Source organism: Cuculus canorus, chromosome 2, assembly GCF_017976375.1.
Source record: "Cuculus canorus isolate bCucCan1 chromosome 2, bCucCan1.pri, whole genome shotgun sequence".
NCBI classification, from domain to species: Eukaryota; Metazoa; Chordata; class Aves; order Cuculiformes; family Cuculidae; genus Cuculus; species Cuculus canorus.
This window is the reverse complement of record NC_071402.1, coordinates 99,240,360-99,259,086: the sequence shown is the minus strand read 5'-3', so window position 1 is coordinate 99,259,086 and position 18,727 is coordinate 99,240,360. Positions and strand designations below refer to the sequence as shown.

At 39.7% G+C, this 18,727-nt stretch overlaps 1 protein-coding gene across 2 annotated transcripts in view; it reads right to left on the bottom strand.

Moving 5' to 3' along the window:
• ATP9B (ATPase phospholipid transporting 9B (putative)) overlaps window positions 1-4,759 on the bottom strand; it is a 163,819-nt gene extending 159,060 nt beyond the window's left edge. For both annotated transcript variants that reach the window (XM_054057837.1, XM_054057836.1), the window contains exon 1: window positions 4,606-4,759. In XM_054057837.1, the coding sequence (XP_053913812.1) occupies window positions 4,606-4,706 (101 nt within the window). In that variant the 5' untranslated portion in view covers window positions 4,707-4,759. The remainder of the gene's footprint in view (window positions 1-4,605) is intronic.
• Between the last annotated feature and the right edge of the window lie 13,968 nt (window positions 4,760-18,727).

Sequence of the window (18,727 nt, the reverse complement as noted above, 5' to 3'; positions counted from 1 at the left end):
GTGCAACTCAATTTACATAATACTGGACACAACTAGTAAGTCCTGATTTTTTGGTACCAGCTCAGGAATCACACCACCGCATACCTTAGCCCTATTAGGCCAAATATAAGCATGCCCTGACAGGAGCAAGTGCAGGACATCTGAAAAAAAAAAAAACCAACAGATTTTTTGCTTATGGATAAGTGAGGGTTGACTATTGTTCAGCTCCTTACCAGCTTCCATTAGGCTTCTTGTTTTCCTTTTATTGACCTCACAAGATAACACAGACACACTACAGTTAACTTCCTTCCTGTGTTTACCAGTTGATTACTCTGGGGTAGATGATGACAAACACAAGTCTAACATAAGAACAAGCATGCCAGGTCTTACTGCACATTTAAGGTAATCCTGGATGTTCTCTGGTCCACTTTTCCCTTCACAACATAAACAAAAAGCAGCAGTTATTTTTTCCTGTGGATAACAGGTCCTTCGTGCTGACAGACAAAGTGATGAAAACAACTGATGAATCAATAACCTTTTTCCCCAAGCTTTCCACAACAATTTGAGTTGAATATATTAAACAATATCAAGGGGTTTTTTTATAATTTGAAGATGAACAACATTTTACCTCAAGATAGATTTCCCTAGTTTCTAACAGCAGCACACAGCGTCCTCTGTCCATCTGGGGCAGGGGAAGCTGGCAGAAGATATAAAATCTTAATTTCTACTGCCAAAGTAACACGTCACCTTCAACAACAGAAATAAAAGCAGAGGAGGGCGCATGTATTCACTGAGCCATAGGTAGCATTTAATATGTATTTTTAATTACTGTTTTAAACATGCCTTAACATATACAAAGTGCGTACATAAAATACATTTACCTTGTCATATCTACATATTAAGTACATCCTGACATATTTCACTGTTCTTATATGACTACAATTTTATGCAGAAGTATACAGTCTCAGGTGTGTATCAAAGTATCTTTAGGTGCGTGTGAAAAACATATTCTAGTTTTAAAATCCATGCTATCAGTCTCTCAACATAATCTCAAAAGCCCAAAGCTCATTAAAGACAAACATGGAATGAGAAAGTCTTTGTCCTCACTGCAAAGCAAACTACAGCAACGCTGGCAAAGACTCCTGTTGACTGCTTAGCTCAAGCAGAAGAAATCATCCTACAAATTAGCTTTGAGGTCACTAAAGGTTTGCAACTGATGAGTCGTATTAACCGATGCCGCACAGTAGCAGGGCAATCAAATTGAGTTAAAACCAGTACCACACTGAAGTCTGTGTATAAGACTTCCAAAAGGCTGTAAATTCTTCACTGAAGAAATAAATCACAGCAGGTCAAAGACTCTCGAGGGCCTAGAAACCATAGTACTAGATCAAATCTGAGATACCAACTCTATAATATTTTAATCAGTGTTTGTTTCTAGACATCTTCAGAAGTCTAAATTATACGCCTTTAGGTAAAATCTGTATGTATATATGCATGTGATAACTTTCTGCATATCAGAGACCTCAATGACTTCAACACTTCTAAGTATCTGCAACATCAGGACCTTTGCTGCAGTTTCCACAGGAATGCAAGTCTTCTTCAAAGTCTGCGCTGAAGATAAAGATTAGAAAAGCAGGATGAATCAATTATGAAGACACAGGAGCTGTAGATCAATTACAAGCTTAGAGTCATAAGACTTAGTTCAACTATCTGTGCTGTCATATTTCCTCTTTGACTTTACACAGACACCTGCGGCAGAATCCACACAAGCATTCCCATGCTTTTGTTACAGGTCATAGGACTCCTTCCAAAATACGCAACAGGTGCTCTCTTAAATCCAGGGCATAGTATTCTTGAAGGAGAATGATCAATCTACTCAACTTCTCTTAAGAAAAATATACATTTAAAGTCAGTGAAGAGGGTTGTATATGCATTCTAATTCTCAGAACTCAAAAGAGAAATGTATTTAATTTTTATCAAAATAAAGGAATGTAATAAACTTTCCTGCCAACTTTTAAAGGTTTTATAAACATACAAGTAGATGAACAAAAGTAACGAAAATCATACATGATCATTTGGAGGATCACTAAGTTAAATACATATAACCTGCACTTGAGAAGCACACAGGTTGCAGAAGACCGTAACTCTGAAAGATGCAATCTAAACTACAACTAACTTACAATATTTGGAAGGTGACATTGATCAAACAAGATCAGGTGGGAGAAGCAGATCATAATGAATCGGTAAAGCCTTGCTAGATATTACAGCTCGCCAAATCTGCCTATAAAGGCAAGTTTAAACAGTTCATGTAACTAACTAAGTGTAATTACTGACTGCAAACTCACCTTCAAGAAACCTAAGTACCCACCTGCTTTATAGATTCAGCCCACCATACCTGCAGCATTTTTCATATCACCAAAGCACCCCTGGGTAACCTTCAACAGAACCACCTCATGCCTTTCATGGTCTGGGCTAGGTTTTTGCCTACATAATCCTCTCCTTCCCCTTTTCCTTCCAAAGCATAACACCTACTGAGAAGCTTGCAGATTCCAGCAAGAGCTTCTCCTGCTTCAGTTCTCTGAGGAACACAGGTAAGGATGACAATTATAACATTGCCCTAATTCAAAACAGGGGACAAACCAACTACAGTCAAGCATTAGTGACATGGGGAAAAAACCTACTACTATGGCAGACTGTCCTACAAGCTTGTGAATGTTCAAAGAACACTTTTGTCTAGTTTAAGAATCGAGAGAATATAATTTAAGCATAACTTACTTTACACAGCTTTAATCTACCTTTTCTGTTAGTTATTCCATTCAGACAAAGAAGTAAATCCATTCTACACATGACAAAATGGATTTATCACTATATTTTAACTGGAACAACAGCACCAACTATTCTGGTTTTAGAAAGTCCATTTACTTCAGATCCTACAACTGCTCCCTCCAGTTCTTGTGTCCACAATCAGTGTCTTAGAAAAAATGAGAAAAAAACCTCAAACAACTAACTATAATCGTATCATTCGCTGTAAGAGTGCTGTCCAATGGACAGACCAAAACTACAAAGCAAAGCTTTTCCTTGCTTAAAACAGTACACCCAGAAATTATTCAGAATAACAGCAGGCAAAGAAACATCCAGTCTTCACCTGAAAACTTTATTTGATGGCAGACCCTTAAACAGGGATCTTCAAACTGCTTCTGAAAGGGTTATCAGGCACTGGCAGAGGCTGCCCAGGGAGATGGTTGAGTCACCACCTCTGGAGGTGTTTAAAAGTCAAGCAGATGAAGTGCTCAGGGATATGATTTAGTAGTGGGCAGTTATGTTTGGGCTTGATGATCTCAAAGGTCTTTTCCAACCTAGTGATTCTATGATAACACAATCTGAGAAAATTTGGAGTTGTTTTAACTCTCCCATTCAAGAGCACCTCCAATACTAACATACAATAACTATCTCACAGGGTATTTGCTAATCACGTGCAAACAAGCTCTCTGACACCAGTGTCCTGCTCGTAAGCAAACTGTTGGCCTGGGCTGCCCAGGGCCAAGGGTGGCACCCCACAGTGATTCAATAATTAATTACTAATTCAAAAAGTGGAATATTTTTTTTGAGTTAAGTTTCATCTAAGTAATTTTATTTTTTGAAAGTTAGACAGAATGTCCCCCTTTTTTCAAAGTGTTTTTTTCCCAGACACTGTTCATTCTTTGAAGATGACAACGTCTTGTGCGCAGTGTGATCTGTGCTGAACAGGTGTCTCTTCTGCAATCCCCTCTGTATACAGCCTTTCCCCATCTCTAATGCAAGGTCAGGCAGAGCTGGCTCCAAAGCCCCAAGTGAGCAAGAGTTTTGACTGTTGTGAAGTACAAAATCTTGGAATACTTTTGGTTGGAAGGGGCCCTAGAGATCATCCAGTTCCAACCCTCTGCTATGGACAGGGACACCTCCCACTAGATCAGGCTGCCCAAAGCCCCATCCAGCCTGGCCTTGAACACCTCCACGGATGGGGCAGCCACAACTTCCCTGGGCAACCTGTGCCAGTGCCTCACCACTCTCATGGTGAAGAAATTCCTCCTTCTGTCTAGTCTAAATCTGCCCCTCTCCAGTTTATATCCATTGCCCCTCCTCCTATCAGTACAAGCCTCTGTAAACAGCACCTCTCCAGCTTTCGTGTAGCCCCTTTCAGGTATTGGAAGGTCGCTATAAGGTCTCCCCAGAGCCTTCTCTTCTCCAGGCTAAACAACCTCAAGTTCATAATAACATTAAAACTAGACCTTGGAAACTAATGGAATACGCGTAAGATTTCTGGGAGGATTTATCCCACGCGAGTAAGCGGGGAACCCATCCTGTCCCCAGCTCTGTCTCGGAGCACATGACGGATGGCGATCGCTACTCGTGCTGTCCAGGCCTGATAACGGGCGCTCGCTTTCCCAAACTCCAAAACGACTCTTGGACAGTTGATTTGCCCGCACTCCCGGGATGCGCTGCCCACGGGAGCCCGAGAGATACCGCCTCGCCTCCCCCCCCAGGGCCGCCGCCCCTTCCCGGCCACCGCCCCTTCCCGCCCGCGCGCCTGCGGAGCCCCTAGATGGGAGAGGGGGAAGCCGCGCGCCTGCCCCGCCCCGCCGGTACCTGCTGTGCCCGCGCGCCGCGGCGGCGCCGCCGCCGCTGTAATAGGCCGCCCTGCGCGGGCCGGCGCGCGGTACCGGGCGCAGCGGGATCTGGTCCGCCATCTTGGGGGCGCGCCCCGCCCCGCGCGCCCGGCCGCTTCCCGCCGCCGGCTCCGCCTCCTTGTCCGCCCTCCCCCCCTAGCACCGCGAAGTGACGTCACGAAATGGGACGGGGAGGGGCGGGGCCTCAGGGTAAAGAAGGCTGGGGGGGGGAGGGGGAGAGGTAAAGAAGGCTGGGGGGAGGGAGAGAGGTGGGCGCCGGGCGCCGGGCGCCGGCCTCAGCTGTCGAGGTGTGCTGGTAGCTTAGGGAAGCGGTAGGATCCGGGGCCGCATCAAAAGAAGCGTGGCCAGCAGGTCGAGGGAGGTGGTTCTGTCCCTCTGCTCCCCCCTTGTGAGACACCGCCTGAAGTATTGTGTCCAGTTCTGGAAATTCTCAAGAAGGGTATGGAGCTGTTGGAACGGGTCCAAAGGAGGTTGCAAAGATGATCAGAGGGCTGGAGCACCTCCCATACGAGGACAGGCTGAGAGAGTTGGGGTTGTTCAGCCTGGAGAAGAGAAGGTTTAGAGGAGATCTTATGGCTACCTTCCAGTACCTGAAGGGGCTAAAAGAAAGCTGGGGAGGGACTTTTTAGAAGGGCATGGGGTAACAGGACTAGGGAAAGGCTTTGAATTGGAAAGGGGAAGATTGAGATTAGACATTAGGAAGAAATTCTTCATTATGAGAGTGGTGAGGCACTGACACAGGTTGCCTGCGAGAGCTGTGGATGCCCCATCTCTGGAGGTGTTCAAGGCCGGATTGGATGGGGCCTTGAGCAGCCTGATCTAGTGAGATGTGTCCCTGCCTGTGGCACGGTGTATTGGAACTAGATGATGTTATAGTTCCAGGAGTGGGGACCCAACCACATTCCTGGGCAGCCTCTGCCAGTGCCTGACAACCCTTTCAGTGAAGAAATTTCTCCTGATGATGTATGTGAGCCTCCCCTGGTGCTACTTGAGGCCATTTGTCTCACACTATCACTTGTTACATGAGAGAAGAGACAACACTCAACTCGCTAGAACCAACCTTATTAGAGTTGGTGGAGTTTCATGTTTCAACAAGTAGTCTATGAGACAGTCATGAAGAGGAAGAGCCAGCAACTCTGTGGGTGGGATCCGCAGGTGTGGCAGCATTGCAGACACAGTCATTTCACAGGAACCCAAGAGTTCAGGGATTGAGCAGGAATTGCAGGAGACAAATCCAAAAGTGATTGTCCTCAGTTAACCTGCAGGTGCCTTCTACATTTTAAGTTGATCTAAGTAGTCTCCCATCTCTTGGATGGCAATGATTAGCTGTCACTTGTGTTGGACATCAGTGAATACTTGCATGATCACTAAAACCAAATAAAACCACTGTGAATCGACAATAATTATTTCGTGCCATTAAACAGTGACAGTTGTTGTGAGCTAGAGGTATTGTCCCATGTAAATGGAAGTTTTGTAAGTCTGGGAGAATGAACCAGTCTAGGGGACCTCATGGGAAAGATCAATACACAAGTTACCATACAACAAAACTGGAGTTGGAGTACCTCCCATACAAGGACAGGCTCAGAGAGTTGGGGTTGTTCAGCCTAGAGAAGAGAAGGTTTTGAGGACACCTTACAGCAGCCTTCCAATACTTAAAGGGAGCCTACAGGAAAGATGGGGAGGGACTCCTTATCAGGGACTGTAGTGATAGGATGAAGGGTAATGGTTTTAAGATGGAAGACAGTAGGCTTAGATTAGATATTAGGAAGAAATTCTTTCCTGTGAGGATGGTGAGGCACTAGAGGAGGTTGCCAAAGAAGTCGTGGATGCCCCATTCCTGGGGATGTTCAAGGCCAGATTGGGTGAGATTTTGAGCAACCTGACCTAGGACGCTTTGGAAAGTGTCCCTGCCCATGGCATGGGGCTTGGAACTGGGTAATCTTTAAGGTCCCTTCCAACCCACACCATTCTATTGTAGACCTACTGCAGGATGTTATCCATCAATATTTCTCCCAAATTGGGTGCTGTGGGGAGCCAAAGGCTAACATAGTCACAAATCTGGAAGACTTTCTGCTAAAAGTGAAAAAAGAAAAGTGTATTTATTTCTAAATCTCTGTTCAAGATAGAAGAAATATCCAATAAATCATTAAAAATGATCTACAAGGAAAAACTTTCATTCAAAGAAATTTCCACCAAAAGAAAACAGTAAAGTATGTCCAATGTGCAAAACACGTGATTAAATGCAAAATACATGGCAAAAGCTTATCTTGAAAGTCGTTGCTTTTCTTAATTTAAGTTGCTGGGGTCACCTTTGCAACAGATTTCAGATTTCTTAGTAATAGTCCAATAGGAAGCCAGGTTTCAGTGTCTAGTTGTACACCAGGCATTTTGCAAAATGCATTAAACTTACTAATTTCAAAATATGATGAAATAAAAAAAGATTTCACAAATGATTTGGCTTATACAAGATCATAATGACAAAGATCTTTGAATTTTCTTTTTCATTTCTTTTCTTTTTAATTTCTTTTCTTTTTCATTTCTTTGAATGAATTTTCCTGGGTCCTCTTTCTTGCCCTTTTTGAGTGATGTTAGCTTTTCTCCAGTCCTCAGGCACCTCTCCTGTTCCCAGTGGACTTTCAAAGATCATGGAGAGCAGTTTAGCAATAACATCTGCTCCCTCAGCACTCATGGGTGCATCCCATCAAGTCCATGGATTTGTGCATGTCCAATTTGCCTAGATGACCTCAAACCCGATCTTCCTCAACCAAGGGATAGTCTTCCTTTCTCTAGACTTCCTCTCTTTCCTCCAAGGTCTGGGATTCCTAAGTACTGGCTAAATAACATTTATCACTTAAATATTATGATAATGTACATTTATGATAATAAGTATAACACCAGTCAGAAATGAACTTTCTGTATCATCCTTTCTGTATTTCTTTTTTGTATCTTTTTGCATTTCTAACAAGTGCCAGAGATCCAGAACACATGATTTATGGATCTTGTGAACTCTTGGTTTAAGTAGGAATGAGCTGGCATGGAAACTATTTTGCATTTTTCACATGTATCTGCTACAGGTACAGAACCTATCTGTCACTAGTTCTGCCTGATGTCTCCAGAGGGCATTTTACAATAATTTATACTTTCGCAACCATTCTACTTCTGCTATTCAAGGTTAAATGCTCCCTCCCTGCTAATCCTGTTTGTGTATCCTGTCTGGGCTAGAGTAAGAGGAGGAGGAAATGAAAGACATTTTGAAGCTAATTCATTCTTCAATACCGTTCTTGGAGCCAAATTATAAAATCAGTTATACTGGAGTAGATCTGTGGAAGTGATACTAAAATCAGTTGAATGTAAAACAAAACGAATGAGTTTCAGTAAGCCTCACGTAGTGTTACATGACACAAAATTTACATCACTTGTACACTAGACATTATGTCACCTGATCCTTCAAACAGTCTTGCAGTTCCATGTTAATTGTGGAACTTTTTTCATCAGTGATGAACCAGCACAGAACATGTCTTCTAATTTTTAGCAAATTGCAGATTGGTCCAAGACACCTAGAGGCTAAAGAACCCCAAACCAACTCATTACTGGCACAGCAACACAGAAGGAATTCTGTTGTCTTTATAGGAAGACCTAAAGGCAGCAAGGAAGACTAAACAAAATAAATTTTTACTCTGTCAGAGTGAGGAAGCAGGAGAAATACAAAATGGAGGGAGCTAAACCAGCTACAGTTAACAGTTTTAATAATTGTGATAGCAGTGCCTTCATATCTTCAATCCGTATGAGTAGGATGTTGCAAAATATTGTCTTGCTATGGGAAAGAAGAAAAAAATTGGAGATACTTCTTTCTCTGAAAGGTTCCTCGTTTTAAAAACAATTACTTCAAACAATTAACTCTGCAATTCAGTTATACACCAAAATCAATGAGTTTAAAAACACCAACAGGAGGTAAAAATAATAATATAAAACATTACTACACCATAAAAACAGACTGGAATGCAATAGGTATGGAAAACAAAACACCATTCACATATTAAAAAGATTACTGCTGTCTTCATAACCACAAGAAGGAAAATTCTATTCCTATATGTTTTATTTTTTATGTTCACAGCAGTCAGTATTTGTCAATTAATTGTGCTCCCAGCTGTTACATTTCTTTCAGACCTTCCTTCAAGGTCTTCTCTTTGGTAAATGTCAGCTCTCTGCAGCTCTGCAGGATTTATGAACTGCTAAATCTCTGTTCCTCCTTTTGTAGTCCACCCTTATCAAACTATGGGTCCTGCAGCACCGGCTTCACACCAGCTGTGTGCCACCCTCACCTGTATTACACTCAGTCTTTCTTTTAGAATAAAATACCAGAAATAGCTTCTCCCATTAAGTCAGCAAATTTATGTATATGTTATAATTTTGATTTTGCTAGAGTTACATCTTCTGACCAGTAACAGGTCTGGCTGAAAAGGCATTTTCTCTAATTCGCTTGGCAACAGATGAGGCAAAAAATTCCAAGCAAATCCTAGAGTACTTAAATTGAATTGGTTTAGAAACAAAGGTACACTTTGGTGACTTCTGATAGAAATATCAGTCATGCCTTCATTTAAGCTATTAATTGTTGGTTGTGGATAAACAAAAGGAGAAAACTGAAAGCACAATGCTCCTTATTTTACTGAGCTTTCACAATGATCCTTCAGTGAGAACCGTCTAGTAATTGTTCACAATATCTCTTCAGTTAGGTTAACCTCTATGTTAAAAATTGCTTCAATATACATTTTAAAACCCCTTTACTTTTAATTCTAGGTAGCTTCTGAGAGAGTCCTTTTCATCCTCTTAGTGTATCTAAATTGAATGCAAGATATTTATTTGTAATTGGAGGATAAAAGCCTGTGGAATCAAAATTTTTGAGCTGGATTACCAGCTCTTCTCTTAAAGCCAGAGAGTATCCAATAAAATATTTTCCATGATCTGTGATGCAAAATTAACAGCAAAACACACGAGCACTTTGAAAGAACAAAATGGTTTTGAGTGTTCTCAGTGGGTTTATTTTAACGAATTCCATGCTGTAGACCTTTCAAATAAGTAAATACAGCTGCTTTAACTACTCCTTGAAACTGAAAGAAAATGCACTTACGGATTAATCACAAATTTTATGTTGTTCCAGAGCTTCTGAAAAGGTCATGGAAGGACAAACAAGGTCCAAGTGTAAACTTGATTATCCAGTTGTGGTGGCTTGTATCAGACTTACTGGATCAAATTTCCTTTTGCAGTTTCTGTTACAATAGTGACCAAACGCGTCAAGTGGGGTTAGGGGATCTTTGTTCTGAGAGCTATACAGGATTAGATGAAGAAAAAGATACTTTTTGCCCTGTATAGCATATCCTTCAAAAGTCAGAAATTACTCAAAATCTCCTCTTTCACTGATATATCTTTCTGTCTGCCCTGGCCATCAGCTCAGTCGCATAGCAAAAAAGTTTATTTGCCCCAGACCTGCTTCTGAAACCCCTTGTCTCTCAATCATTTTAGCCAGTCAGATCTGGCTCCACTTAAAACCTAGATGTCATTTCTTTATATACTGATATCAGTCCAAGCAGCAGTTTGATTTTTGTAGATTTTCCCTTTCTAGCATCTCTTATCCGTATAGGAAGTATGATTTTACACATTCTTATCCTCACGACTGCTACTGCACCCTTTTTCTACTCTCAGATCAACTCAGCATGATCTCAAGAGATCATTTCCCAAGCTCATCACTTTTAATGTCTTGTTTCTATGTCCTTCCTCTAGCTTTTTCCCCAGTACTGGATTTAACAGCAATCTGTTCTGCTCAACCTGTTATTTCTCACTGAAATATTGTTTCTCATCACTAATTAACAGATCATTCCAGTGGGTTTTGTCTGCTTGTATAATTTACAAATGTTTTCTCCCATTTTGGGGGGAATTCTCCATAAACTGAAAAAAATGGGTTCATGGCTAGGAAGGGTTCAGAACTAGGACGGGTCAGCTTTCTTCCACAATGCAAACTGAAACCAGGATTGCACTCAATAATACTGGATGAAGAACATCAGTTGTGGTCTCCAGACGAAGTACCGGGATAAAGACTAATCAGTCTACAAACATGAGTTTCCTGCAGCTTGCAATATCCTTATCTGGTTCTAACTTATATCTAACCTATATCTCAAAGAATTGGTAGCCAAACACAGCATTTGTGAAAGTAGATAATGTTGTAAGGAGTTTAAGATTGAACAGGAATATGTACTTTGTATAGCAGAAAAAAATAGGTTATCCACAAAACCTGGCAGTGATCATATCTGTTTTTAGCACATAGGTTGGAAATAATATAATGCGTAAGGTCTGAAATACATAGAGATTGAAGTCACTAGGATCTCATTTCATGGAGTCGTTGGAGGCTTGGAGTCATTGTCCATGATGTTAGTGAAAATAATTATTTTTTAGGTTTTTTTATAGGTACAAGATGCAACAACACAACAGAAAAAACAAGATTGAAATGAACAGCTAAAAGAAGAGAAATAAAACCTCTTACATGATTTTTTGTAGACTGTATGTACAGCTGTGAGGATGATAGGACAGTCAGCTATGGCTTGCCATTTGTCAATCTGGTAAAAAAGAAAGACTTTTGTAACCTCAAATTAACTTTCTATGAAAGGAATCTAAAGGATTCTGTGCCTTCTACAGATTTCACTTAAATCTATTAAATTTGTATTTCAAGGCTGCTAATACTGAAGAGAGAGGTATGTGCTTTGCACCTTTGAGTCAGAAGGTTGTTGGCAAGAGGAAAGCAGGGAAAGGAACAAGGAAGAAGTTCAGAAAAGTGGGAGTCTAAGGAAATTTTTCAGCTCTCATAAGTTTTCTATTTTAGAAAGAATCAACAATTGTTTTGTGAGTTCTATCCATATCACAAGACAGGCTATTTTTTTCTTGAAGCTGAAGATGGACTTTTATTTGGGGATTATATGCTTTTTTATGTCCTCTTGATTTTTTTCAGCTTTCTGCAAATTCAATTTAAAGCAAGCAAAGACATGAGTGGTCAGTTTTCACTCCATAACAGAGGTGCTTGAAAATAATTTCACAAACCTCTGGTGCAGGTTAAAATTGTCTGCTTACTAGCAGATTCAGTTGGGATTAGGACTGGCTCGTGCTCTCCTGCCCAGATCACTGGACTATCCTTTGTTTCTGTGAAAATCATGGATTATCATCCGCATTGCTGTTAAATATCAATCTTGTAGGAAGCATGTGAAATCTCAAGTTGCATCCAGTTTTGCCTCTTGAAAGAGGCAAGTTGATTAGCAATAAAAAAGGGTCGGGAGGTATGCCCTGCAAGTTTTATACAATATTTTCAAGAAAATAAAGGTAAATTTAAGGCCAAAGGCATTTCTTCTGGAAAATAAGAATTGATGTCTTGTGCTGAGTTGCCCTTTGTAGTAATGTGCAGCTAGTCGCAATGTGCAGTGTTCCCTAGTAATGTGCAACATGGTCTCTATCAAAGAGAAATCTGATGCTATTAGAAGACTCCCCTTTGAGGGCTGGTGTGAGATCGTAGCACCCCATAATGTATTAATGTAGAAATGTATTATTTGGCCTTCTTTGAACAGTGAAGAATTTGGGTGTAATGGTATGTAAAAGATGGAGCTCAGAATGGACCTGTGGCCTTATGCTTCATTTCTAAAAAGTGTTCAACAGGTGCCTTAACCCCGCTAGAAATGTCTGTGAAATGTCAATGAAACACTTATTTATCCTTCAGTACTACCAAAGAGAATGAACTGTGGAAACGGAGGAAAATAACTGTGAGGTGATTTGAGTTCAAGTGGATTATTTGAAATTCAATTTCTCCTCAGTCATCCTGGTCAGCTTCTTGCCTCCTTACAGCAAGGAGCCTTTAAGCTAATGTCTTTGCTTGCTTGTAGCCTATATAACATGAAAGGATTTTGGCAGGGAGCTCAGGCAGAAATGAAATTGAGGATGGTGAGAAACAGGGCCTGTAGTTACCTACCAGTAAGGGAACTTGTGGAAGGCTAACTTTAATTCAGTTACCTTTGTTCAATATATGTGTGTGTATATAGAGGGTCATAGAATCATAGAATGGTTTGGCTTGGAAGGGACCTTAAAGATAATTCCAATTCCAGCTCCCCTGCTGTGAGCAAAGACACCTTCCACTAGATCAGCTTGCTCAAAGTCTTACCCAACCTGTCCTTGAAAGCTTCCAGGGATGGGGCCTCCATGACTTCTCTGGGCAATCCGTTTCAGTGGCTAACTGCCTTCACAGGAAAAAATTTCTTCCTAATATCTAATCTAAATCTCCTCTCTTTCAGCTTAAAATCATTCCCCCTCGTCCTATCACTATACTCGTAATAAAAAGCCCCTCCCCATCTTTCCTGTAGGCCCCCTTTAAGTACTGAAAAGCTGCTGTAAGGTGTCCCCAAAGCCTTCTCTTCTCTAGGCTGAACAACCCAACTCTCTGTCTTCATAGGAGAAGTGCTCAAGCTCTCTGATCATCTTTGTGGCCCTTCATTTCAATCTTCTAAGTCTAAGTCTTCCAAATTATTACATCTTCCATATGCTGTCTTTGTTTGGCAGGGAAGTTTCTTTCTGCAACCGAAAACAAGAGAGATGCTGTGTTGCTCCAGGCTCTCTATCTCTCTCTTTCCCTTCATCCTAGTGAAGTATGATGGGCATAGAAGAGTAAGGAAAAGAAAAGGAAAGTGGCAGTGAGACAGGCTCAAAAGGGTTTCATTGTAGAATAAGGATGGCACAGAATGCATTGCAAATTAATGCTTTGGCATGAAAATTACAGTGACATTTTCAGGTTCTTCTCTTGCCTTTTTAAGTTACTCAAAAATATATTTGCATATATAAATATTTGGATATCTGCCTGACAACTTGTTCCAGGCCTATTTACTTTGCTGGAAAATATGGAATATCCTAAGGCATAAATTAGCCTCCATCCATCATATTGTAACACTCTCTGAGTCATAAGGGTTTTCGTAATGGTAGACAACACATTTTTGGGGTGAACTCTGTACAACATAGAGAACAGTTTCAACACTTCATTGCCATTGTCCATTGTAGGCACTGATACTTTCAGAAAGAGAAGGTGCTTCTTAAATAAAAAGACAAATTTTCACCTGATTCTGCATTCAGGACATATGTAACTGAGATGCAAGAATCATGAACAAAATCTCGTGACGCTGTTTTACATGTATTTACCTACACATGCTAGGTAAGAACCTTAGCTAGATAAAATGACCATTTCTTTCTAGTTTTACAAGCTGTAAACTTTCAACTCTAACTTGGTATAATGAGATGGTCTTCGTCAAATGCTCTCTAATGAGTAGACCTTCCATTTATAACTGCGTCTTCCATATCAAACCCACTAGGAGAGAAAAAACAGCAATTATTTATAATAACGTTATTGGGTATAATTTCCATCTGTCTTTTAAAGCTCCGCCTGCTGTTTTCAGGCTCTGCGTGTTAAAGAGAAGTGCTTACACTTGACCTTGCTCTTGATCCACTCTTTGTGCGCAGCAGTGCCTTTCTTCTTCTGAATGATACGTACAATTTGTGTCCACATAAATTATACTGTACTTGCTATTAACATTCTTTTATCTGGTAAATTACTTATGCTGATTATGTTGAAGACTGTTCTATGAGCTGTTGATAATGCAGGTCTATGATTTGGATGTAACATGTCATTTTTAATTTTGGACAAGACTGAAGGGAGATGATAGCTTCCTACAAAATATACAAAAATTCAGGTCCCGGCCACATGCAGTCAGGAAAGGATCCATGGTAGTATTTGCAGCAGGAAGCGTGTTCAGCCTTTGCATCCTGGCTAAGTACCAGCTTCAGTAATTATTCTGTCTAAATCTTCCTGCATTTCTAAATGGATGATTATAGTATATTCATTTATTTCATGCTGCAGATTCATGGAGCGCGTTAGCATAGATAACCTCAATCCTGTGTTGCATTGGAGAAGCAAAAACCAGGAAAAATTATCCATACTTCCTTCTCTTAACAAACAGTTAAGATTGGCTAAAAGGTAAGGAGTCACGATCTGGAGTAGGTATGCTGAGCATTTAGGGTCAACAGAGTTCGTTAGTAGATTGGAATAGTGCAGGGCTGCACCTCCTCAAAGAAGGGAGAGAAGATGAGAGGGATGTAGCCTTCAATTCATGGAATCCCATCTCTTAACCACAAGTTCCAAGTAACTGGTGATTTGCCATTGAAAAAATCTCATGGCATATTTATGATTGGGGTATTGCATGTTTATGATAGGGGTATTGCATCTCTTTTTCGTGTGGGGACCCAAGGGAAAGTATAAATAGCAAGAATATGTGGTAAATAAATGGCAAAAAACAGGAAGAACCCACACATATTGGGTAAATTGATCTGTCTTCATGTCTGTTTCTGCACGGTACTGGGGTCTTCCTTGAAGGTTCTCAGCACTCTTACTTGTATAAGAAAAAAAAGAAAAAAAATCTGCTCTTGCAAAGTCTGGCTTCCCTAAGCACCTATCACAGGAAAAACCTCCTATATTTTGTTCAATGAAAGATTACAGTTTCCCCTGTCACTGAGGAGAATTTAAGACCTCAAAGGCAGATTTCCTCCATGAAGTGTAAACATCTCACGCTTTCCTAAGGTAAGGTTTTATTTTTCTAAGAGTAGATATTTTTTTCAAATTACTGAAAAAAATACCATAAATAGCTAAAATATTTCTATAGACTGCATATTTCTGAGCCATTTTTATTACGATAGTAATAATAAACACATAGTTTCTCAGTGTTAAGCTTATTCTTATAAAGCCATATAACAAAAGAAAATAAATCACTCTACATGACCACAAAAAGCCTTGTTATTTTTAATGCAGTTTAGCAAAGAGACATAGCCCGAAAGTGCCAGACTCATCATGTTGTGGACAGATCTGGCAATCAGTGGTTATCTACTGTCTTAAGTCCCACGAAGCAGGAAACACCTTTGCAGTGTTGAATTTTGTACTATTATTACTTTCAGAGTTTTGGTATATTGCAGACATTTGCTTCTATTCTTCTTGTATTTTCCCTGTGGATGAACTTGTTTAAAATTAAATACCCATTTGCTAAGGAAAGAATTTTAAAATTTCATCTTTAAGATAAAGTGCAGATGAAATTCACAAGGCACTGTGGACCATACCCTTCTTGTATAGAGTTGCAGTCCTGCCTTACTGAAGCCACTGGGTATTTTGCTAGAAATTTTCTTTCTTATGGATTATACTGCAATATGAGTGTGTGATTTTTATGCTATTATACAACTGTGTTGAGCAAAATGTCACACCCTCTCCAAATGAGGAGCCAAGACACCCCTCCTTGCTTTGCATAGGTTAAGAGGAGCCAGTAGCCCATATCACTGACTGACCATTCCCAGTGTTTTGACATGAATTTGATTGAATACTTCAATCATTCATAGTCAAGAGTTAAGGCAGATATTAGCTAGCCCGTGACCTCCTATCTGTCCACAAAACCTGCCCTACAGACCTGTGGTCTGGTGTATTTTACGGGCCTATTTGCTTTGTTTGCAATTCTGCTCCTCACCTACTCTCTTCTAAGAGCTATGCAGGATTAGTGCTTCCATCAGGAACTGGGCTCACCCATCCTCTATATTCCCAGTTGAAGCTGATTAAACCTTACCTTTGAGGGGCAAGGATGGTTATTTATGAAGAAGGAATCAAATCACAAGATGCTAATTGACAAATTTTTATTATAGTTACTCATATGTTTGTGCAAGGGGGCAAACCAAACTATCTTACTCCCTGCACATAGTACACGCAATCCATTACTGCATACAGATTCCTGGTTCCTTGTATGGCCAGTATGTAAAGTGAAGGCAAGAAGGAAGGAGCTGAAATAAAGGTTTGGCTCCTCTTGCAAGTACACGTATGCCTCTGTGGATGGAAATACTGCCTTAGTCTCTTTCTAGAGCAGGGAAAACACGACAGTTTGTGGTTCCAAGCTAGGCTGATCAAAAGCGTACAAAGTAAGTTGTTTTGATGGGAAAATGGATTCTCAAATATGTACTTTAAAAAGTCTTTCCTATAAATAAAAGAAAAGAGATAATGCCTCCTTCTAAGAGCTTTGAGAAAACTAAAAGAAAAATCAATCTGCATTCAGCCACATTATCAATGTTTCTGACAAAGAGCAAAAAAAAAAACCTGAATGAGGCAATTCTAGGTTCACTAAGATGCTTCTGAGATAGCACAGCTGTTCTTCTGTCCCACACTGAGTTTTTATTACAAAGGCACGCTGTAATGTAGCAGATCTTTTAAATGGCATCACAAAAACCTATTCCTCAAAATAAAAATATGGACAGTCTAGATAAGAACAAATTAATTTTGTCACTTTCCTAAATTAAGCTTCCAGGAGTACATGATACAGGAATAAGTTTATTTTTGTGTGATGATGCTGAAATCCTCATTAGGTTTGCTCTATTAGTTGTGGTTGCATAGTGAAGTTTGCAGTCTTAGCAATAACAAAATCTTGTCTAAAATGCATGCCCTAAATATATTTTTAAATAATAAGAACAGTAAAACAGTAATACTCAGGCCAAAGAATGTATGATAGGTGATCAATAGATGGTGGAGGTTAAAATAAATTATCCTGTGCGTGCTAGGACACGCAGGTAAAGTACTTGTGCCATCATATATTTCATGTATGAAAAAAGCAGATGAGGCACTTTAGATCACCACATCCGCAGTGGAATATTAGTCTTGAAAAAATACATTCCAAGTTCAAGAAATACTTTTGGAACTTACTAACTCCTATAGGTACTTTTTCTTTGTCATTTGTGTAAATGATATTAATTGATTTAAGTTGCTGCTTAAAAACACAAATACTTTGTAAAGGATAAATAGATATGTGTTTTTATGAACATGCTCCTTGGACCATAACATCTGCTGGGGCTTTAAAGCATCCCATACCATTATTGGCTGTTGTATTCAGTCAGCAACAGCATTATTTATCTCAGTCAGTAATTATTTATATTTGGTTGGGAGATCTTGTGCAAAGATAGATTAAATTTTAATGTTAACAGTGTAAATGAGTAGGTAAAAACAATAAAAAATTCCTTTCTGTCATAACTCAAAAATATTTCCATAGGCATTCATTATTTTCAATAGTAAAAGGGCTTGGTATGTAGCTTTTCCGGTGTTTCATGAAACTAGATAACATTTACTTATTCCAGATGTTGCCTGCTATTAAAAATCAGAAAGAAAGCATCATTATGAGATTATTATTTTATTTCTGCAACATCTTGCACTGGATGTTGTGTTTGCCTCTCTTTGTTTCAAATAATGTAATTAGTTCTCTGATATCAACTCATGTTGTAAGCCAAAACTATGTTACTCTATAGTATTTTTTATTATTACCACTGTCATAATTTAATGTTAGTGCATGACTGAGGATCTGACTCAATATAAAGCCATATGCAAAAGGCAATAAGCTGCATACAAACAGAAGAAAACCTATTAACTTTACAAAGCTTTCTGAGGTGTGCCTTCTTTTAAATGACACAGTTGTTGAACACATTTTTTGGTGCTACAACTCATCTAGAGTTTTTTGCCATATGGCCACTCCCCAGGTATCCACTCTGACAGATCAGACAGTTCTCAGAGCTGCAAAGCTTCAGTCTAGTGTAAAAGTGCAAAGAATTTGGATATTGCAGAACACATTCCTCCAGTCCTAACTGGCTCAGCTCTTCCAGGTAATTCAGTTAGTATTTAGTATTGTTGTAAAAGTTCCAGAAACGGTAACCAAGAATTACCATAGGTATATGTGCTGTATCTTCATTCTGGTCAGGAATTTTCAGAACCTCTTCAGGCATTTTTTTCAGTTTCTTATGTTTTTTCCCCCATTCATTTTCCTTTGCTTGCAATCATGATGTATCATATTCACTGCTTTGAAAAAGAATTAGTAGAAAAGAAGTTCCTTAATAACTGTATATTGTAATTAAAGAATCCTACTCTTTACAAGTATGTAACACTTGAAGTGAACTTACACAGGTAATGTTGGCTTTTGCTATTCTTCTAAACCTAATGCAGTCTA